This window comes from Taudactylus pleione, unplaced genomic scaffold (assembly GCF_031769625.1).
Source record: "Taudactylus pleione unplaced genomic scaffold, aTauple2 ptg000493l, whole genome shotgun sequence".
NCBI classification, from domain to species: Eukaryota; Metazoa; Chordata; class Amphibia; order Anura; family Myobatrachidae; genus Taudactylus; species Taudactylus pleione.
The window spans coordinates 1,025,494-1,050,182 of NW_028284895.1; the positions used below are offsets into that span (position 1 = coordinate 1,025,494).

Consider the following 24,689-nt stretch of genomic DNA (forward strand, 5'->3'; position numbering starts at 1 on the left):
ACAAGTTAGCAAATTTATTGAATTGAATTACAGTATTTTTGTATTGAGATATTAAACCCAATGTTTGGTACCTAATTGTCATAGAACTAGAGATGAACGGGTTCGGATTAGTTCGGATTTTCCCGCCAAGTACGGATTTTTCCCGCCAAAAATCAGGTCTCAGAAAGAGGCAAAACGTCATCTTTCATGGACAAACATTATAATTTTTGTCCAGGAATGATGATGTTTGTCCATGAAAGATGACGTTTTGACTCTGAGAACCGAGTTTTGGAGGGAAAAAAATCTGAATTTGGCGGGAAAATCTGAACTAATCCAAACCCGCTCATCTTTATATAGAACAGCAATTAAGATAAATGTAATAACAGTAACTTACACTGGATATTGTCTCCCGATAGCCTTTCAGTTCCCGGAATATTCCTGCCTTCCAAATCAGCACAAAAGCAACGTTTCCCAGCACACTGCACCTGTAAGTAATCCCCTGTCTGAGTACATGCTGGAATGAACAATTCTGACCCGGCAGGCTGACTCTTCCTGAAGGCGATTTGACTTTCACGTTCCTTCTCACACTTTGAGGGACACCTTGGATGCCTATCCCGTGTCCTTGATCCTTGAATTTCCTGACCCTGCTCATCGACACACCAGCAGTATGATCTACTGCACTGGATTTGCTCATATCTACCCTCCTTTGTACAGGTGGGAACAAATAGGCCAGCTGGTCTCTTCTCACAGTCATTAGACCCCAAAATGATCTTCACGGCCTCATAGATATCTTCAGCAATATTCGGTGGAATGGAAATAACATCTCGCAGAAATTTTGTAAACTCTTTAAGCTCTAAAATGGACGAAAAGAAGGCGGCGCGGTTCTGGTTTTCTAGCAGATTTACTGTGCGTCCAAAGCTGGCCAATATCGACTGGTTCAAATTAAAGTCTGGTTTCGAGAAGTCTGATGAATCTTTGGATAAGTAGGAGTCTTCTTCTGAGGAAAATAGTTTAGCAAGTTCCCTGAAATTGCCTCCACTGTACATCCCCGTTAAGCCGATCTGTTGGAAAAACTCACTGAAACTGAATTTGCTTCTTGTACCAATGGCCCCCGTGAAGTTGAAAGAAGCCAAGTTTTTTAGATATTTTCCTCCAAATAGGTTTTGTTGAAATCGTACGGGGTTAGACGTGAACTGCAGAGCGAGTTGTATTTGTTCTTTGGATGTGAAGAGTCCACCCATCATGTCACTGATGAAACTTTCGAGCTGAAGCCTCAAGCCTTTGGCCTCTTTGCCAGCTAGAAGCCGGAGACCTGAATGGAAGAATGATTCCACCACGTAAGACGGGCAGAAGTTTGAGCTTATTTTTTTCCCTAATTCCTCTTCTTGAGTCAGGAACATGCTGCGGTCACTGAAGTGTCCTGAAGGCCCAAAGAACATAGTAGAGAGGACCTGTCTTCTTCTCACAGCACAGTCCTGGAAGTTACCTGTAGAAGTGGTTAAGAAAGACAACAGCCACATACAGCATTAATTTATTAATGGATGCATGATATCTTTATAGAAGTGAGCCTAAAAGTTAATTTGTTTTCCTATATGTACTGTTTGTAAAGAGTCATGCATTTACCATATTATTTTACTAATAAGCGGTAGATGACTATTTTACCAATTTATACAGGGATCTTCAGAATATTCCCATAGTGCCTGTAGCAGATACATAATGTTATATTTTGCAGCGCCTGCAGTAACTGTGAATATTCTAATTGGAGCTTTTAACTAAAAAGATCTTGAGTGGTCCGCCATGCGTGTCCACATGGGAAATGACCCTAACACCCCCATGTTTCTGAATATGTTTACCCAGACTCATTGATCATGCTACACGTCTAAGTCAATGCAAAAAAATAACATAAAAAAACACCTATACTACAGTAACAAATACATTTTCTACTAAAACTGACCAAAAATATATCTCACATTTCCTTTTGACCTTCCCTATAGACTGTGAGCTTTTGTTAAGGCTTTTAACCTACCTACATTTTGACTAATTGGGAATTATGCCCTAGGTCAGTGTTTTCCAAAATTGGTTCTCATGCCCCTTCTGTCTTAAGTAGACGTGCTTAAGTACAGGTGACTTAACTCATGACTTAGTTATGTGAATTCAACTATCTGTGCATCGTACATGGACAGTTATAAGGTTTAAGGACTGAAAGTGGGAACCACCATGCATACATTTACAGCAAAGGCAGTGTGATTCATTGAGCCCCCATACATATATCCTATAACAGAGGAGTGCAATGATAATCTTCACTTTCAATAATGGGGCTGGGAGCTACCCCACTCCCAGCCCCACTGTTGAAAGTGAAGATTATCGTCCACCTAGTATTAACTTAAGGAGAACTTCTGAGAGGACTGATACAATTGTGAAATTGATGCAGGTAAAACAGTACTCACAAAATCTGTCTATTAACTCTAATGTTATTCCAGCTGGAAGACAAGATGCAGACTTACAACCCCCCCCCCCCCCATTTGTCTGAGAACGATATCTGACTTCTGACATGTTTGCAGTCAGATTTGTCAGATATCGTTCATAATTCTTCAGATATCGTTCATCTGACAAATCTGACGGTGTGTATGCTCCATTACTTTGAGGAGTCGGCTCCTGAGAGCAGAGAAGAGATGTGGTGCTTGATTTGCGCTGGGCGGATAATCGCGGCTCAGCGGTATAACATCCAGGTGCGTACTGGTCCACTATGTAAATGATCTCCATGATTATAAAGATTTGCTGATAACTATATATATTATTATTATAACTATATTATCCTCTTACAGCTACAAGTGTCTGCAATAAAGGATCTGTCTCTGTTTAATGGTGATGTGGCCATTAACACCCAATCACCCAAAGTACAGCGGCAGGAAGGCTTCCTCCTCTTTATACAACAAGAATGCTGATGAATCTGTCTCCTACATATAATTTGCAAGCAGGAAATGTTGAACAAAGAAGACGATATGCCTAAACAAGCAGATAAATAGTAACCACAATATAAACTGTATATAAAAATAATTGTTTTTCTATGCGCTTAGTAAAATGATGACAGTGACTGTCAGACTGTAATTTTAATTTATCTACTGTATGCTGTCTGTCCTATGTACATAGGGGAATTCACAAATAAGAACCACACTGTAATGGAGTCAGTATTGGACCTGGAACACAGAGCTACTACAATAAAGCCTCTGTCTCTCACTGCATATCGGAGAATCTCCCAGTGTCCGGGATCCAGAGATTTCCCGCCCCTTGGAGTCCACACACCAGCACTGTCCGCCCACTTGGCACTGGATGGGCTCGTAGTCTCCGTCGTCACCACAGGATGGTGTGTAAACATCGCCCATCTGGGAAGACGTGAACCTCTGCACTTCACACGCTGACGGACCTGCAAGAAATCAGGGGACACAATATAAGGTTTTCACGTGCTTATTGTTTGCCAGAAATCTAAATGTGTGCAAAGTACTTGTGGCTGATTATTAAAGAACAAATGTAATATTATATTATCCACTAGAGCAGTGGTTCTCAAACTCAGTCCTCAGGACCCCACACAGGTCACATTTTCCAGGTCACCCAGCAGGTGCACAGGCGTACTCATTACTCACTGACACATTTTAAAAGATCCACAGGTGGAGCTAATCATTTCACTTGTGATTCTGTGAGGAGACCTGGAAAACATGCACCGTTTGGGGTCCTGAGGACCGAGTTTGAGAAGCTGTGCACTAGAGTACTACACTATGATAACCTAATGTTTGCTGAGCAAGGTAGTGCAGATTAGCATGGGAAATCACTGGGTGCAGTTACAGGGGAGCGCGGCTGTGCGATTTTGATTTGATTGACGAACACAGGAAATCGGGCAGCATGGTGATACAGTGGTTAGCATTGCTGCCTCACACAGCTGGGGCCAAGTCTTTGACTCCAACCAAGCCCCTATCTGTGTAGAGCTTGCACGTTTACCACAATTCATTTCCTCCAGGTCTTCCAGTTTCCTTCCACAATTAAAAAAAAAAAAACATGCTGGTAGTAGGTTAATAGGCTGCTGCCGAATATATGGACACTTGTATGTGTGTTTGTGTGGAAAAAAAAATAGACTTTACGCTCCAACATGGCCGCCAGGAGAAGATGCAGGCCCCTGTACTTAGAGGGCATGTGACTAAGCATGTGGAAGCATGGCGGCCATGTCATGTTGTTGATAATGGGCCACCCCTGTACCGTGTAGATGTGACTGCAACTCACTGGCATGACTGCGCCTCATAGGACTTCAACCACCCAACACCTCCCATGAGTCTCCGCAGTCTTCTGCTCTTCATTCATTGTATGCCACCATCTTGCTCTGTAGGCCATGAGCTGTGATGGAAATCTAGGCGCACTTGTACAAATAAGCTGCACTAAAACTAATTATCCGCAGTGTTTTGTAAGTGACTGGTGCACACATTTATTGTGTGAAATTTGTCAATCATAGGTAATATTCAATGCATTAAACCACCACTCTCTATAAGTATAGGTCCCATGTCCGACCACAGGGGCAAACCGGGACTAAAATTCGTCACCCAGCATTTTTCCCACCACGTATGGGAAAAGGGGGTGTGGACACACATCATAGGGTTGTGACCATGTGTCACAGGGGCGTGGCCTCGCAGCCAGCTGGCAGAGCTGCTTGGCCAGTACTTGAGACAGCCAAACCGGCCCATCAGGCCCTCTGTCCTCCTGGCTTTTGCCACAACTGCCGTATGGTCAGTCCGGCCATGATATCACCTATATATGTTAAGTCATGCCATCTCGTCATGTGAATCACATGCATGTTTGTTTTAGCACTTACATCGGAATCTGCCTGATGTGATTAGCTGCACGCCCAGAAAGCGTCTCTGCAGTATACGATAGATGGCGGTTTCAGTAAAGGAACGCTGGGGAGGAAGTGTGGAAAACACTGTGTCGTAGATGTGATCCAGGAGCATCTCTAAGCCTGTAAGGTGGGAGACAAAGGGACAGTAACTTACTGCATATATTGTTGAACAGCAGAATTTGTTTAGCCAGGTTACTGTGCTGTAACAGAGCATTAGGTACAACATAGATTAAAATGTAAGGATGTTTGTGGCTGAGGGGGAAATGTACTAAGCCTTGAAGATAGATAAAGTGGAGAGAGCTAATGGGCAAAATTTACTAAGCGGTGGGTTCTAAACCCCGGCGGTTTGATGGTGGGTTCTAAATGACACCAAAACCGCTAGCTGATTTTAGCCCTAGCCCTATTCTGTTCTAAATTGTGTTTTGACGGCGGTTTTAGCCTTAGTAAATCTGCAGATAGCAAAACCTCCGTCACACATGTAAACCCAGCTTAAAGGTTGGTTCCCAGAAAAGGTGTACTTGGCGTGCATACTGTTTACGAAGCTGCAAATTCAGATCAGTGACTGAGAATGCAGAAACCTATCCATTTACTAGGAGCCAGTGACATCACTCAGAATGCAGCCTATTCATTACCTAGGAACCAGTGACATCATTAAGAATGCAGCCTATCCATTCTCTAGGAACCAGAATGCAGCCTATACATGTCCTAGTAACCAGAATGCAGCCTATCCATTCCCTAGGAATCAGTAACATCACTGAGAATGCAGTCTATCCATTCCCTAGGAACCAGTGACATCACTGAGAATGCAGCCTATCCATTCCCTAGGAACCAGAATGCAGCCTATCCATTCCCTAGGAACCAGAATGCAGCCTATCCATTCCCTAGGAACCAGAATGCAGCCTATCCATTCCCTAGGAACCAGTGACATCACTGAGAATGCAGCCTATCCATTCACTGCTAACCATTGATCATTAAGTCTATCAATTCACTAGTAAGTTAGCTTACTGACACTGCCCAAGGGAATATATAATAAATAATATGATTAGCAATTCTGGAAAATTAACTTGCGTTCTCTTAAAATAAAATACATATACAATACAATTACACAAGTGTGAGCAAAAGCATATGAAAGTGTATTTGGTGCAGTGGCGTAACTAAGAGGAGTCGGCCGGGGTACGTGCCCTGGGCGCCGTCAGACCAGCGGTGCGGGAGGGAGGGAGGCACCACCAGCCGGCGTCCAGGTCAGTGGTTAGTATAAAACACAGTAAAAAACACACACCATTGCTGGGTAGTACACTCATACTACCTGGTGGCAGGGTGTTTGTTTTAGCAGCCAATGAGAGTCAGACAGACCCTCATTGGCTACTGCACCCAGGGCTGGAGCTCACTAATGAGCTCCACCTTGCGGCTCCCACACTGGGTGAAGGGAGAGACGTCATGACATCTATCCCATGGTGCAGAGCGGGACGGGAGCAGCGGACAGCGACGGGCGCAGGAGCGGGGTTTCCGGTAAGTTTAATATTGTCTGTTTGTGTGTGCCTGCGTGTTTTATGTGTAAAAGGCACTGCATAGGGGGCACTGCATAAGATGCACTACTGGGGGCACTGTATAAGGGTCACTACTGGGGGCACTGTGTATTGGGCACTGCATAATAGGCACTGTATAAGGGGCACTATATATTGGGCACTACTTCGGGAACTGTATAATGTGCACTACTACAGGGGACATTGCATAAGGGGCACTACTACAGTGGGCATTGCATGAGGGGCACTACTACTAGGGGCATTGCATTAGGGGCACTACTACTGGGGGCATTAAGGTGCATATGGAATGGAAAGGAATGATGAGAAATGGTGGTGTGTCATGTTGACATGCCCCCATTTCTCAGTGGTCATGACCCTTGTGACTTTTTCATCACGCACACATGAAGGGGGGGCTCTATTTTTCATCTTGCCCTAGGCTCCAAATACCCTAGTTACACCTCTGATTTTGTGACATTACATGAGACAGTTTTGCCCAATTCTTTACTTCATTGGGGGACAATAGCGAGCGTCATAGAACCCGGCAGCGCTTACCGGTGCCTGCGAGCTCTCGTCCAAGGCTGTCGGCGCAGTAACAGTACCCAGACATCTCTGGGAATGATTCTCTCAGGGATGTAAATGACTTAAAGGCATTTGGAAACCTACAAGGAAAAAAGATGATGACACTAATTATTCTTTGAGGAATGATCCAACTAATATTGTGGAGAGATAGAATGTTCCCTATAAAACCCCATGTTCTGTGGTGTAATTTCCTTTTCAAGGCAAAAATAAATATTAAACACATTTTAATAACTACTAGCAAACATGTCACCAACCCATGGACAGTAACGAGTGAGTAATAAAATAACTTATCCACTAAACATTAATTATGTGCTGAGTAGCAGAAATTATTTTACAGACAATGAGCCGTATTCAATTTGGGAGCGAAAAGTCCGTGCTGGACTTTTCGCTCCACATCGGAGATTTTCCTGGGATAAAGTATCGGGCGCGTGCCCGCTTTATCCCCATATTCAATTTAAAATCAGCGAAAACGGGACCCGGCGAATTGGGAGCTCCGAAAAAAAAACGGGAATTTTGGGGAATTAATTGTAGGACCCCCCTAAAGATGTCCAGACATTAGGGATAACTATGGGTACCCCTGTTTTTGCCTGCAAAAGAAAGTCAGGTTTTTAAATAGCCGCGGCAGGTGTTTTTTCCCGACATTAAAGAAGTGATGCAGAAGAGCACTTAGGTTATTTTTTTCATTTTTTTAAGTGGTCCCATCAAATTTGGGGTACAAGAAAATGGGTACTAGCATATTTTTAAGTCTCTAAAGTATTTTTTTTTAAATTCTGCAAAAATGCACCTGCCGCTAATAATCTATTCTAGAAAACATTGAATGAAGTCTGGATGAGCCTGAATCTAATAACTTGAAGCATTATCTCTTTCTCAGTATTATATATTACCCTGAAAAAAGTTAGAGACTGAGATCCATCGATCTAGGGCAAAAAGAGATGAGAACCTTGTTCTTAGTTTGGAGTCCAGACAGGGGTGTCGAGATGAGGTTGGATGATGATTACACTTGCCCGGACTTGTTGGAGGGGCCCGGCACAGCTGCTGATAGGGACAAATGTATAGTATTTTTTCAGGGTTTTTTTTGGAGCGGACATGGCCATGCCTACAGGAATTGGTCAACCCCCCCCCCCCCCCCCACTCCATCTCGCTGTGTATCCAGGCCTCGATTAGCTCTCAATAGGCCTGCGTCCTCCAGATAGGCATTAGTTTGAAACTCCCATAGTTAAATGTGGCCAATCAGGACTTCCAAGGTTGAATGGAAATGCCGTATGCTACAAGTTTCTTAAGAGAGTCTGGAATATGAGATATTTCCTGAGTTGGACGAAGACATGAGTATGAATGTATGTGTCCAATCTTTTTCTGCCAGTTCACTTGCCTCAAGCCCGGGATATTTAAATGTTGGTTGACTCTTCAGATGAAGTACGGCCATGAACCCCTTTGGTGGCTCTATTAAATTAGAAATATTGGGCAATATTTTCCTGAAGGCCTCTGGGATTTTGTAACATTTTAGATGACTCATTTATACACTAACTCCATGAGGATGTTGGCCATGAACCTCGGGGCTGCTGGTGTCTTCAGTACCTTTGAAGGCATAAACATATTTCCCATAACTGGTAACTGGGTAACACAGATCCTTTTGATGTTTGATCCCATAAAGGCCAAAAATTATTCACAATGACCACTTAGCCTGACCTATTGGGCGCCAATGTCTTCATAAGGATATTTCTGGACTTTTCCTTGGCAGTAGATCACTTATATGCACCATATTATTTATGTTTTGAATAAACCATGCAAAAAAGTACAGATGTGTCTTTATTGTACCTGTGGCTTCAGCCGCACCAAATAACAAAGCATTTTTTTTCCACGCTCGAAATGTGCGCATAATTTAAATCAACTAGGGGCACAGAGGTGAAGTTTAGGCTCAGATCACTGCTAGGCACCTCCATGGTCACGAGCAGTTAAGCATAGCTGCAGACCCGCCCAGCAGGAGTGACCGGCAGCTCTGCATAGACATCATGCGGGCTCAGGCTGGGCCCCTTCACGACGGACGGGGCTGGCTGGTCATGAAGCCGAAGCCTCATTGCAGACAGCAATTAGGCAGGTAGCTCCAACCTCCACCACCTGCACATAAATTGCGACCCTCCCACCACTGGGGTTAAAAAAAAAAGATTAGCGGCTTTGATGTAAGGGGGGTAGGGGCGAGGGGCCATGAAGTGTCACCCCATCAGGTGGCACCCCTAGACACAAGCCCATCCGGATGCAATATTCCCAAAGCATATATCCAAAAGGTATAATGTCCAGAATATTATGATGAATTGACCCACAATTTAAAATATTGCAAGATCCCTTGTATGGTATATATAGGTCACGTCCAAACTCAAATAAATTACTTATTTTGTATTTCAATTGAGGAAACCTTTGAACTGAAAACTCCCACCTACAACTGAATTCATCTTTTTTATTTATAAAAATTTTCATGTTAAGGGGATTTACAGCATTTTAAACTGCTTAATGGTTTACTTGGTAACCAGCCAAAAACATTCTTCAGTTCAGTCTCTTTCTCTTCTTATTCTTAAAAAAAAAAAAAAAAAAATTGTTGTCAACTGAAAGATTGGTTGGTTTCTTAAAACCATAATTTAAGTTGCAGGTAGGGAGTTGCACAATAATAAATCCAGCTTTACAATCCTATAAAGTTTTCCAAAAGTATTTCTAATCTTCCCAGAACTCCAATAAAACGTGGAAATAAGTGACAGATTCCCAGCTATCTATTTTGCAGACTCTAGAACACACTGGGCGGGGTGTACTAATGGAAAATTTTCCGGGGTTTTACCGCATTTTCCATATGTACTATTGTGTGGCCTCCGGGTCTCCGATGCGGAGGGTAACGCCAGTTTTTTCTGGCATCGCCCTGTAGAAGCCTATGGGTTACTACCGCATCGCGCTGGTGTGAGGGATTCGATCAGATCCCTCCCAGCATGCCCCACGGCCGCCGCGTCACTCGTCGCATGCGTAGATGGACTCCCGGGTCATAAACCTGGAAGTCCACGGCGCAGCGCTGATCGGAAGAGCTGTCCTTTGCGGTACTGATCACATAGGTTAGTACATATGCGGTGACTGGCGGGATGTACTCCGCAGGGTTAGTACATCCTGCCCACTATCTTTGCAGATCTGAGTGCTGTATCCGAAGATGCAGCGTCGGACCAAAATCGAGACCATTTACTCAGAATGGGCAACTGAACTGCTCAGCCAGGGCCAGGAAATGTTGGAAGATGCAGACCCTGGCCCCAGCACACCTACAAAATGAACCCCAAAGCCAGGACACATTGAAAAGAACTATAATTTCTTGAATTTTTTTTGGTCCACAAAATGGCTGCTTTCATTACGTGCCGGCAATAGGTGTACTGTAATGGGTTTGGCAGGGGCAGATATAAGCTTCCTCGGATCCTTAGCCGTGCTCAAGCCAAGTGTCATATATTCTCTGCTAAGCCCTTTTTTTTTTCACATTATCATTAGAACACACAGTGCACGAACTCGCCCCAAATCTTTATATATTTAGCATCCCTCATACAGGACTAGACTTAGGTATATTGCATTGCAATGTCATATCCACAAGGTCATTGGGATGTACAGCAAGTTTCTCAACCCAAGAGGATTCCATCAATTGTCATGGTCATACATCACTTGTAACACTGGGCCTGATTCAGACCCGCTCACGAGCGCACAGCGCTCGCAAGCGGGTCGATGGTGGGCCATTGCGCACGCGCGGCGTGCGCACCGTGCGTGCACGAGTCCCAGAGCGAGTGAGAAATCACTCGCTCCGGGGCTCGCTACAAGACGGGGTGGCTGTCGATGTTGATCGACAGCTCGCCCCGTTTTGTAGGTGGGGAGGGGGGGTGGCTGCACAAACGGAGGCGTTCCCGAAGGAACGCCTGCCGTTTGGGCGGCCCTACTGACATCACTAGTGATGTCAGTAGTGGACTTCCTGCTCTATTAGAGCAGGAAGTCCACTCGGGCTTGCGAGACCTGAGACCCTACACCACAGGGTCTTCTCGCAAGCCCGATGGTCGCGATAATCACGACCATCGCCAGGCTGCACACACATGCTGTGCAAGTGGCCTGGAGGCCGGTCAAAAAAAAAATAGGGACGCCCTGATTCAGAGCGAGCATACGCAAATAGCGTGCGTCTCTGAATCAGGCCCACTGTGTTAATGGGAAGGCTGCGCCCCCCTCCCCCCCTTAGAGACATGATGATTTTGCTACCATCAAAAACTCCACCATTATCATTTGCAGCTGGCGACTGCTTTAAAATAAAGAATGAATGGGAGATGTACAGTACTAAGCCTAGAAAAGAGGGATAAAGCACCAACCAATCAGCTTCTGTCATGTTACAGGCTGTGTTTGAAAAAAATGACAGTACCAATAGCAACCAATCAGCTACTATCATTTAACAGTAAATAATTGATAAATGTTAGCTAGAAGTTGATTGGTTGCTATGGACAATGGGCCTGATTCAGACCCGTTCACTAGCAAGCCATCGCTTGGAGCGAGCGATATTTTGTGAAGTGCGCATGCATATGCATCGCAGTGCGCGTGCGCGAACTAGTCCGAGCGATCGGGAAGCAATCTCTCGCCCAGCATAGACAGCCCAGCTGAATGAGTGACAGGAGAGGCCGTTTGTGGGTGGTAACAGGGGCAGGCCACTGGAAACGGGGGAGTGGAGTTGCGAACGCAGGCAAGCCTGGGCATCTTAATGCCGTTTCAGAGGCATGCATAATTAACAGGCAGCGTCATAGTACACGTCACCTGGATGAATAATACACTGAAGTGCTCGCAGTGCTTGCGGTAGGGTAGTGTCAACCGCAAGCGCTGCGTTCAGTTCCGATGGAACCCGATGTACCGATGGTTGTATATTCTTCCTGGAGATGAGGTGCGCTAGTTGGCGGCTAAAGACAGGCTGGTGGGCATCTGCATACACAAAGTGATCGCTCGCCAAGACATAGTGGGCGTGCTTATGCCTTGCCGTGCGATCACCTGCCTTGACGTCACTTAGCTGAATTTGCATACGCTGGGAGCGAGCGTCCGCATCTAGCGAGTGGGTCTGAATGAGGCCCAATGTCTCTTCTTCTCCACTCTTTAGAAGGATTACACAGTAACTAATCTTAGTGTAAATATTTTAGGGGCTACAATTTGTTAGACATTGTTTCTGTTTTTATACACTTTCATAACCCCACACGGATGCGGGAAGACCCCTAGTGCTGCAATCAGTCTGTCAGGGCGGTCAGATGAAAGCGATTTGTTCTGGTGTCTGTATTACACGCCCGCACTGATTACCTGCTGAAACTTGTCACCACGTCCATAACCATCTGGTCTGTTGTGTTGACCAGTTTGCACTGGACGGGCTGGAACCCCCCATCCTTGGAGCAATGAGGAAGGACCTTCTCCCCGACATCGTGCAGGATCCGGCGTTCTCTTATTGCGCATCTCTGTGGGCCTAGGAAACCCGTAGGGTAAAATAATGATTAACTACCATGTTGCACATTGCACAAGTACACCATCGTCTGCAGCAACCAATCAGATGTGAGCGTTCTGCGGAGTACACCAAGGAATCAGGCCTGAGCTCCTAATGAAATGATATGAATCCAGAATAGACTTTCTGCGCTTCACCACTGTACAGATGGCAGAGAAATGACTGACTAATAAAGATTTATATAGTCAGCCATGATTAGCCGCATGAGCTAAATGCTTCACTAAAGGGTGCTCCATCTGTGTTTATATCCCCATTCCGTTGTACAAGTCATTAATGCAGCCATTTATAGGGCCTGTTTCTAAGTCACACCTATAGGGTCTCTTGCCACAGTCGCGCCTGCAAGTTTACGCTAATGCTGCAACAAAGCCCTTCCCTGGCGGTCCCTCATGCGTTTGAATGTGTAAGTACTCAGATGCCCACTTGCATCCATAGATGCTGTATTACCGTCTGGTGTGTAAAGGTGCAATTATCGGTCGCACCATTGAAACTCGCACCAGTCCTATGGCGGGTGCATGGCCTACTATGTGAGCGTTTAAGCATCTGTTTGCAAGTGCTATCAGCGACACTCCCATTACACGCGGAAGCGGCTGTGCAATACCGTCCAGCAAATATTTAAGCACTGCAGGAGGCGTCTATAGGAAGCAGACGCCTCCTGACAGCCATTGCGATCCGATCACAGCATCCTATCACCGCGATGGCCGCAGCACCCTTCCAATCTGAGCTTCAGCTTACTCAGGGTGACATCAGATACTAGAGAATAACTGATTGGCTGCGCTGATTCAACAACACATATGGTGGAATGGTTTAGAATGTAATTATTTGATAAACGATGTGAAATGATAAAAAATTATTTTAATTAAACAATTGCATAATATAAATATAAAATCCTGAATTGTGCATATATGCTTCATACAATGCTAGTAGATTGAAGTGCATACATATAAATATAAAAACAGTTGGTTATAAAAAATATGTAGGATGTAAAAAAGAAAAAAAGGGGGGGGATAAAAACAAAAATGATAAAAGAAAAAAAGAAAGTCAGTATAGTTAATCAGTTCTCGCTGGTTGTTTATATAACAAGCCTGAAGGTTAGAACTGTGGACCTCATTCAGACCCGGTCGCAAGCACAGAGCGCTCGCAACCGGGTCGATGTTTAGGCCCTGCGCACGCACAGCGGCTGCACTGCGCGTGCGCAAGCCCCGGAGCGAGAGAGAAATTCTCTCGCTTCGGAGCTCTCTACAAAAGGGGCGGCTATCGATGTTGATCGACAGCTCGCCCCGTTTTGTAGGCGTGGCGGGGGGGTGGTTTCACAAACAGAGGCGTTCCTTAAGGAACGCCTGCTGTTTTGTGGGCGGCCGCACTGACATCATCAGTGATGTCAGTGGGGAGCTTCCTGCTCGATCAGAGCAAGAAGCTCCCTGGGGCTTGCGGTTGCCAAGACCCAACCTTAGGGTCTCGTCGCAAGCCCCGATGGTCGCGATGGTCTTGACCATCGCGACCATCAACCTGGTCGGTCGCTAAAGCTGTGGGTGGTCACCCACAGCTTAGCTAGCGACCAGGAGGCCGCACTAGAAAAGTAAAGCAGCCGCCATCATTCAGAACGAGCGCTCGCTTCTTGCGACTGCCTCTGAATGAGGCCATTGTCCTTGTGGTAAAGAAACTTTGTTTCATGGCAATATATGTGGCAGAGCAGCAGAGTTACTATTTGTTTGCTGCTAGAAATGCAGGTAAAGGGAAACCACGGCTATCTTCACCCGAACCCTGGCGTCTCATCCTTGGATGCTTTGCAGGCTGTCACGCCACTCAGCCTAACGAGAGAATACACAGAGACGCGTCCAACACAACTCGATTGGGTGAGCTCATTCCAAGTTGCCAAATACTTTTATTTCTAGCAGCAAATGCCACATATATTGCCATGAAACAAAGGGCCTGATTCAGACCCACTCGCAAGCGGCTGTCCGCTCGCAAGTGGGTCGATGTTGTGCTCTGCGCATGCGCCAGACACGACGAGCGAAGGACTTTCCTTCGCTCGTTGTGTCTGATCAAAGGGGGCGTGCTGTCGATGTTGATTGACAGCACACCCCTTTTGGTGGGCGTGCCGGGGGCGTTCCCACGGGAACGCCTCCCGTCAGAAGCCGGCCCACTGACATCACTAGTGATGTCAGTGGGAGTGATTTTGGCTCTGATAGAGCCAAAATCACTCCGGGCCTTGCGGTTGAAAACCTCAACCGCAGGCTCCGGCTCGCAGTTTCAATGGGCGCGATGGTCAAGACCATCGCGGCCATCAAACTGCACGCTCGTATAGGCTGTGGGTGGTGACCCACAGCTATACGAGCGTCCAGGAGGACGCTCCATTTTTATGGAGGGCGGCCCTCATTCAGAGCGTACGGCTCTGAATGAGGGCCAAAGTTTCTTTACCACAAGGACACAGTTCTAACCTTCAGGCTTGTTATATAAGCAACCAGCAAGAACTGAGTAACTATACTGACTTTCTTTTTTCTTTTTTGCATCCTTACATATTTTTTATAACCAACTGTTTTTAAAATTATTTGTTTGCACTTCAATCTACTAGCATTGTATGAAGCATATGTGCACAATTCAGGATTTTATTTTTATATTATGCAATTGTTTAATTAAAATTATTTTTTATCATTTCACATTGTTTATCAAATAATTACATTCTAAACCATTCCACCATATGTGTTGTTGAATCAGATCAGCCAATCAGTTATTCTCTAGTATCTGAAGTTATTGCACAATTCTTCTTTCTTTGGCAGCAGCTTTTTCTGACACTATTAAGATCATATAGGGAGCGCTACTAGTCTTCAGTTTTTTCAGGGTTTTTTTTATACTCAGGGTGAGCTTGCGGGACCAGGAAATCTGCAGACCCGGAACCTCTGCATTTCCGGGAACGCAGTCCAGTCACGCCCCTGCCCCCCCAAAAGCTGCAGCATGGGGGGTTTGCGAGGGAGATCACAGGACCCGTTCTGCACTTGCACAGACCCCAAGCAATCGGATTAGTATGTAAACCATCGGGTTTACATAGTAATCTGAATCAGGCCCTGAGTTCACAACCACTTATGCGAAACCATAAGACGGACCATCTTCCTGCCAGTCACTACCCAGTACATTTCTGGGACTGTACGTCTCAATCACATAATTATATGTTATTGATTGATTGGCAATGACTGGATCAGTGCTGCAGATTTTATTCTTACACAATAAACTGCGATATGCTCAAAACACTAGCGAATCAATTCGCCTTTCTCATACGGTGGATATGAATGTGCAGAGGGTTGGACTGGGCCACTAGGGTACAGGGGAGATCCCTGGTAGGCCTTAGGACCCCACACACTCCTCGAGGGGTCAAGTTCCAGATTTTTGGCTGACCACAGCCCTTAAGCCTGGGCCCCAACCACTGCATTCCCCCAGGGGCCCTTCATGCCCCAGCCCGGCACTGATTGTGCAGCGCTCCCATTCCACACTGGATGATATTTCACACTTTTTAGGCATGTGTACTGCATTGGGCCTGATTCAGCGCTGCACGCAGTCCGCGCACAATGCTGACGTTCATTTCCCACCACGCATGTGCGAAAATTTCTGAAAACCCCTATGGCGCATGCGTTCCGCAGAGTGAGGGTCAGACGGTAGCAGAAATCTTGTGCAAATGTTGTGGGCGTTCCTGCGCGGTGACTGGGAGGTGGCTGGCGGTGCACGCAAAAAAAATGGGCCGCTCAGTGGGCGGGTTATATGGGTGTAGTGGGTGTGTCAGTGCAAGGGACTGCGTTCCCATGACAAACACTCGCAGTCATAGGAGACCTTGGTCAGAGGAAGATACTGCACCTGCCATATGTATCAGTGGTGATTATTACATACCAATTGCCCATTATAACTATATTTATTACAAACTAAGGGGTTGATGTCTTAAGCAGTAAAAAGAGACCAGTGAAGAAGGTTTCAATAGCAACCAATCAGCTCCTACCTATCATTTTCTAGAATGCACTTAATAATTGCTTCCTCGAAGCTGATTGGTTGATAAGGGCAACGTCTCCATTGGTCTGCTTCTCCATTCTTTTCACTGCTTGATACATAAACCCCTCAGTACTACTGCAAAAGCCTATCCCCCACCCCCCACAATCCCATGCTGTATGGGTTACACAGAAGGCTTGTGATATGCAGTGATACAACTCACATTGCGTGGGCTCTCCCATCTGACGTGTCCCGTAGATCTCCATCCCCTCGTGATCTACGCACCAGCACTGCTCTCGATCACATTGTACCGGCGCAAAATCCCCAGAATTGGCGCAACGCGGAACAAAGGACGTGGAGCTGCTGTTGATATATCCGCTCACTAAGATTTGCTGCTTTGTAAGCTGGCAAAAGGATAAACCTAAAGCATGCACAAAAGTACAAAACCATGAGAATGCTATATTATATACAGTATATAACACACATATGCAGGACGATACACTCCGTAAGTGCATTGGGGTGGAGACAGGCGAGTCCCTCTTTAGTCAGGCTTGTGGCCACCTAAGCATATGAAGTTGCCATTCCTACAGCATACAGGCAGCTCAAAAAGCAAAACCATAAACCAACCTGCAGATCGCTGTTTCCATCTTAAGCCGCGTACACACTGGACGATATTTGTGAACGATATGGACGATAACGATATCGTTCAACGATATATCATTCATATCGTCCAGTGTGTATGCAGTGAACGATCAATGATGCGCGCTCCCGCGGGTCATTAACAATATCCCCAGTCGACTGAACATGCAGCTCAATCTGGGGATACCATTAACAATGCCATGCTGCCAAATGCAGCATGGACCCGCTACCACCCCTCCACCGCCGTCATTCGCCATGGCCGACATCGGCAAGTATGTATACACTTGCCGATGTCGGCACCCCAGCCGGACGGACGTGGCGTCCAATATCGCTCAATACAGGCATCGTCTAGAGCAGTGGTTCTCAAACTCGGTCCTCAGGACCCCACACATTTCACATTTTCCAGGTCACCCAGTAGGTGCACAGATGTAGTCATTACTCACTGACACAATTGAAAAGTCTACAGGTGGAGATAATTATATCACTTTTAATTCTATGAGGAGACATGGAAAACATGTACTGTTTGGGGTCCTGAGGACCGAGTTTGAGAACCTGTGGTCTAGAGCAGTGGTTCTCAAAGTTGGTCCTCAGGACCCCACATAGTTCACGTTTTCCAGGTCACCCAGCAGGTGCACAGGTGTATTCATCACTCACTGACACATTTTAAAAGATTCATAGATGGAGCTAATTATTTCACTTGTGATTCTGTGAGGAGACCTGGAAAACATGCACCGTTTGGGGTCCTGAGGACCGAGTTTGAGAACCTGTGGTCTAGAGTGTATGAGCTTTCATTAAATTTCTTCTGTGCAAGATAAGGAACAAAAGCATCTAAGATATAGATTCCGGAGATTAAAAAGGGCATCAATAAGGACCCTAAAAGCCCTAAACTCTACATAAAACCTTTAATCAGTATTATGAATATAATATGTGTTAACGTGTCCCTGTCACCTATGTACAGCTTAGGCAGCCATTTTGTGGACTGAACCAATATTCATGAGAGGGAAGTTTGCTCATAGTGTTGTTAAACCTGCATTCTCATAACTAGGGCTCCAACCCACACAATGGCGGCCTTAATGGTACATTTTTATTATTCACATGCCCCTAGCATGGTTTTAATTACACTGTAAAGTACCAATCCAAAAATAGCCGATTATCATTACATGTTGTTATCATTATAAAGTTATCGTCTTACGGTCTGTTTCTGAGGTTGTATTAATTACCTGAAAGTCACTATTGATAGAACTGAATTGTAAATTGTGAGAATAGGCGTTGGTCTCTGAGAAGTAAGGCCCTCATTCAGAGCCGTACGCTCTGAGCAGAGCGCACGCTCTGCATGAGGGCCGGGCTCCATTTTCATGGAGCGTCCTCCTGGACGCTCGTATAGCTGTGGGTCACCACCCACAGGCTATACGAGCGTGCATTTTGATGGCCGCGATGGTCGTGACCATCGCGACCATCGAAATTGCGAGCCGGAGCCTGCGGTTGAGGTTTTCAACCGCAAGCTCCGGAGTGATTTTGGCTCTATCAGAGCCAAAATCACTCCCACTGACATCACTAATGATGTCAGTGGGCCGGCTTCTGACGGGAGGCGTTCCCGTGGGAACGCCCCCGTCAGGGAGGCACGCCCCCGGCACGCCCACCAAAGGGGGCGTGCTGTCAATCAACATTGACAGCACGCCCCCTTTGATCGGACACAACGAGCGAAGGAAAGTCCTTCGCTCGTCGTGTCTGGCGCATGCGCACGACGGAGCTCCCTCCGTCGTGCGCATGCTCAGTGCAGACCATCGACCCACTTGCGAGCGGACAGCCGCTCGCGAGTGGGTCTGAATCAGGCCCTAAATCTGCTCCAGTCACTATGACGGCAATGGTAATTACTATCTACTGAGTGAACAGAAACTTACATATTGCTGGGGAACCGGTGACCCTGCTGCCCAGGACCTCTGTACCATCAGCACCCACACACCAGCAGGTGGCGCCATCCCTGGCACACTGGATGTTCCTACAAAACAGTTCGAGGGGACCATTCAATTATAGGATGTGACCTATAGATGGGGAAACTTTCCGGATAGACAATTTATAAACATTTTTCTTTTACTATAAAGCAGAACATTCCTGTGTGGTGCCCATAAAACACCAGCCGGGGTGCAAGGTGCACTTCATTCAGATACCCATGTTATCACTGATATATATTCACTAAGCCTTGGAAAGAGATAAAGTGGAGAGAGATACAGGGGTCTAGGGGTCTATTTACTAAGCCTTGGATGGAAATAAAGTGAATGGAGATAAAGTACCGGCCAAACAGCTCCTAAATGCCATGTCTATTGGCTGTGTTTGAACAGTGACAGGTAGGAGCTGGTTGGTTGGTACTTTATCTACATTCACTTTATCTTCATCCAAGGCTTAGTAAATAGACCCCAAAGTACCAACCAGGGACGGACTGCCCTGGCAGTCCCCCCTAATGCCCCTAAAAGGTGCGTGGCCTCGGCTCACAGGGACATGGCCACACCTCATGGGGACGTGGTGTGAGTCATAGGGGCATGGCCTCAACACACGTCCCCGTATTTCAGTGTCCCGCTGAGCAGAGCGCTGGGAGACGGAGCTGCTCGGCCGGGGTTTGCAGCTGGACTGGCCCATCTGGCCATCAACCCTTCTGGCATTTGCCAGAACTGCCAGATGGGCAATCCGGCCCTGGTACCAACCAATCAGCTCCAAAATGTAACTTTACAGGCGGTGTTTGACATATGGCAGTTAGGAGCTGATTGGTTGGTATCTCTTTCCATTTTCTCTCTTTCCAAGGCTTAGAAAATAGACCCCTATTAAGCCGCAACCCAGTCAGATAAAGATGGCTTTATATTACATATTTATGTAAGAAGGCACTCAAAAGGGTCTCTAAAATGAAACTTGTTATGAAAAATACATTTTGGCCCCGGACTTTACGTCACAGTTAAGGAGAGGTTCAGGAACTGAGTTCCTGCTAAAAAAAAAATATAGCACTATATATATATATATATAATATATATATATACACACACACATACATACATAATTGCATATATATATATATTTATATATACTGTTTATATATATATATATATAGTTTTTGTTCAGTAAGATCCACTTGTTGATGTAAGCACACTCATACTTTTCATTTTACTCTTACACGTGGTCCCATCTTAGTGGCCCACGAGAAACCTTACATGAAAACGCATATAGCCGTATAGGAATTATTGTGCCTCATAACCAGTGGAGGGATATGGCACTGATTATACCATTTTAGTGTTATATACTGAATCTCTGATTTTTTTTTCCCCAAGTATATAACAGCTACATAATTGGAGTAAGGTGCAATTAGGGAGATTTCTATGCTCTCCAGGGAGTCAGGGAGATTGCTGCTATTTCCCTGACAATCAGGGAGAGTTGGCAAGTATGCATTACTATGCACTTACCCCCACCCTTGTACTTACCCCTTGGACTTCCCAGGATCGAAACTAGGAATTTTGTCACCCGGGGCAAGGCCATAATTTGGTGCTCCCCAAAAAATACAACATAGAGGACGAAAAAGGTGTGTGGTTTTGCAACACATTATTGACCCTTATAACACATTATGCCACAGTAATGCCCCTTACAACACATTATGCCCCACAGTAATGTCCCTTATAACACATTATGCCACAGTAATGCCCCTTTATTCATGAAGCCACAGTAATGCCCCTTATACATTATGCGAACCAATTGGAGCTCGCGCACCGGCAGCCAATCAGCAGAGGTGTCTCTGTGGAACCGGTGGGTGAAAATTCCGATCATCCCTAAGGTAAGTATAGACTAACCTAATTCCCTCCCCTAACCCTAACCCTCCCTTAGGGGTGCCTAACCCTAACCTTCCCCCCAGTGCCTAACCCAAGTCCCCCTTCCCCGCCGCCTAAACCCAAGTCCCCCGGGGGGGTGCCTAACCCTAAGTCCCCCCAGAGGTGCCTAACCCTAACCCTCCCTCCCCCTAGCCTCCCGGGGGGGTGCCTAACCCTAAGTCCCCCCAGGAGCCCTAAACCTAACCCTCCACCCCCCCACGGCTGTCCGCGCGCGGCATCCCTTCGATCGGGATGCCGGGCGCCGGTCTCCCGGCGTCGGTAAAATGACAGGCGTCTAGATTTAGAAGCCTGTCATTTAACCCTCGCCAGGATAAAGCAATCAGAAAACCGGCTGTCGGGATTAGGTCTGCCGGTTCCCGACTGCATACCGTCTCTGTGCCTCTCAAGGCTGGGATGCGGCTCCAAACCCACAAGAGCAGAAACCTAGCCTCCCGGCAGCGTCTCCCCGTCACCCCCTCAAGTCCGGCACAGGGGGAACGAGCCCCCTTAGCCCCCGTGCCCCCTAGTTGCAGCCTTGGACTTCCCCTGTGGTGAAGATAACATCATGTCATGTAAAATAGAAAAGACTCTCTATTCTAACACCTGTGATACCAGTTCCCAGGAATGTGTTTCTTAATGAAGAATACAAAGAAACGATGATAGCTGAACATCGCTGTCATAGTGTTAAGCTGCCCATCCACTAGGAGATTAAATTGAGCGATAACGACGTCGTTATCGTTCACTAAATGACTAAAACGACCAGTGGTGCGCGCTCCCGCTGGTCGTTTTAGACCATCTATCATCAGGCAAACATGCTGGATATCCTGACGATATCGTCAGGTTGAGCATGGGCGCAGATGATGGATGTTCTTCCTGCACTGAACGACTGCTCATTCAGTGCAGGCTCATCACAGACTGACAAACGGCTGCACGATTACAATGTCATCATCATGCGGTCTTTTGCCCGTCTTCTAGTGGATGGGCAGCATTAGTTTCCTTAGACACAATTCAGGGAACACAACAATGTTGTAATATAATGATATTGTAATAATAATCAGAAAAATAGTATCACACGTTTAGTCATTGCACAATAGTTCACTGGAAAAGGGGCATTATGTGCAATTCATTGTAAGATGTACAGATAAAAAAATGCAATACTACAACTGTAGATGTCTTTAGCAGAAGCAAGGAACAAGATATAACGAACTTGTGGTCATTGGCACAGAGATAAGTGTACCAGACATTTTATCAGGTCATAAGAAGTGGTAAATCAATGGAAGACCGTAGATTATTATTATATATAATTACAAACTATTCCCAGGGTGGCAATAAATCCAGCTTGGATTAAACTTTTGTTTGAATACATATTACCTAATTATTCTACATCTCCTGTAGGAGCCGTATTCAATTAGAGCGATACTTTTTCGCCTCCCAGGACTTTCCGCCTACTTCGCCTGTTTTGCAGGTGGAGAAGTATCGCGCGTGTGCCCGCATATTGCCGTATTCAATTTGAAAGTAGGCGAAAACGGGACCCGGCGAAACTTGAACAGGCGAAAAGTGCTGTCAGATTTGGGGAAATCAGCCTGACACTCCACCAAAAGATGCTCTGACATGGGGGTTCCCTATGGTACCCCCCGATTTGGCTTGCTGAAGGTATTTGGTGTTTTTAAATGTGCTCAATAGCTGCTAAATAGCGTTTTTTAATAAGTGGTGCAGAATAGTATTCAGGAGTATTTTTTGTTGAAAATAACTTATCCCAGCAAATTTGGGATAGCTGAAAATGGGGGCCAGCATATTTAAAAGTTGCTAAAGTAAAGTTGAAAAAATTGTGAAAAATCCACCTTCCGCAAGCACCTGCAATCAAACAAACACATGGGGCATACTTGGGCCCCCCCCCCCCCCCCAGAGTCAAGTTTGCTAGTTTTTAACTTTGTACCCCAACATTTTTTTTTACGCCCCCAAATTCAAAGTCATTTTTTGGGGTGTTCTTTTGTGGGTTTTTTTTAATTTTGACACAGTTTACCTTTGGGGGACTGTCTGAAGGCTGCAGGGGGGTTCCCACAATGTTGCACCCCAAAACCCCAACTCTGCACTTTTTCCCGCCTCCTATTCATAGGTGAAACTTTTCCACCTATTACATTGCATTGACTTTCCGCCTAGGCAGAAAGTCTTTTAAATGGAATACGGAGCAAAATCAAAACAGGCGAAAATGACGTCATCGGCGAAAAGTTTTTGCCAAAAACACGCGGAAACGGCTTTTCGTCTCAAATTGAATACGGCCCTATGTCTGCTAAAATGGCAGTCTATTTCTGCACTGTCTCCTCACTGTGCATTCATGCTGGGCACTAGGACCCAGAGTCTGCAAGGAGGTCCGACCTCCAACCTGATGTGCTACTGCACATGTGACCGCAGACATCTTTAAGGTGTAGAGTGACATGGTGGGAGACAGAAGTCTTTAACTTAGATCATGAGAGACCCGGTTATTACCTGCATATAAAGCTGCTCCAGCATCCTGCACCGCTACCTGTTTGCAGCATACACTCTCTGGTTGGTGAGCTGAACTCCACTCAAGCTCTGCTACATTACCAGTGTGCATGTAACGGTGAGTCCAGCTGTACCCAGCACCATAACAGAGCTAAATAGCTAACTTTGTCAGGGCTGGAGGCATCGGTAAGTGCATCGCTCAGAGTAGCTGATTCAGACCCGCTCGCTAGGATGCGAATGCTCGTAGATGACCGACAGTTGCGATCTGCGCATGCATCGCAATACGCGTGCTCAAACCACTGCGAAAGATCAGAATGCGTTCGCTCGTTGCGCATAGACAGCCCAGCAGAGTGAGTGCAGGAGAGGCCGCTTGCGGGTGGTGACAGGAACAGACCACTAGAAACGGGGTTGCAACGATTCAGAGGCGTGCACAATTAAAGGGCAGCGTCATAGTACACGTCACTTGGTGGGGTTGCACACTGAAGTGATAACAGTGCTCGCGGCAGGGTATAGTCAACCTCAAGCGCTGAGATCGCATCCGATGGTGCTCGATGTACCAATGTTTCCATGCACTTCCAGGAGATGACGTGCGCAGGTGGGCGTCTTAAGAATGGCTGGTGGGCGTCTACATACACTAAGTGATCGCACGGCAAGACATAGTGGGCGTGATAATGCCTTGCTGTGCGATCGCCTGCCTTGCTGGGTGTGTGCTGGATTTGCATATGCAGGCTGCGAGCGAACGCATCTAGCGAGCGGGTCTGAATGAGCTCCAGAGTCCCAGCTAAAAACTATGAGTGGGGTGAGCAGAAGGACCAATCACAAGCTGCAACCAAGAGATTGTGACTTGCTACAAATGTGATTGTCTTGCTTATTCCTCATTGTACTCTGTACTTATCCTCCATATTACCTGTATAACCCTTCCTCTGAGCACTGGGGAACATAGTTCTCTCCGTCAGAAAAGGCCTTTTCCCGGGCAAGCTCACATGGCAGCAGGGGCTGAGAATCCAGCTGGTATTCTGTATAAGACATAAATAATCATTAATCAACTTGTAGTTTCACAACAGCTGGGGAGCTGCAGAGTGGCTGGGCCTGCAGCAGGGGAAGGGCTTTTACTAGCATTAGTATATAGTCTCAGGTAGCAGTATGCAACTCAGAATCTGGCTCTTTGCACATGGGCGTAACTGCCATAGGTGCAAAGGGTGCATCTGTTATGGGGCCCAGAGCTGAGGGGGACCCATCTTTCTTGCAGTGACGTGCGGTGAAGTAAATAG

At 46.2% G+C, this 24,689-nt stretch overlaps 1 protein-coding gene across 1 annotated transcript in view; it reads right to left on the reverse strand.

Annotated features, from left to right (window-relative positions):
- TG (thyroglobulin) overlaps window positions 1–24,689 on the reverse strand; it is a 326,211-nt gene that overhangs the window by 295,553 nt on the left and 5,969 nt on the right. The window contains 8 exon segments of the mRNA XM_088449710.1: window positions 374–1,465; window positions 3,218–3,403; window positions 4,835–4,978; window positions 6,934–7,040; window positions 12,286–12,445; window positions 16,674–16,871; window positions 18,991–19,088; window positions 24,326–24,434. Of these exon segments, the coding sequence (XP_088305836.1) occupies window positions 374–1,465; window positions 3,218–3,403; window positions 4,835–4,978; window positions 6,934–7,040; window positions 12,286–12,445; window positions 16,674–16,871; window positions 18,991–19,088; window positions 24,326–24,434 (2,094 nt within the window).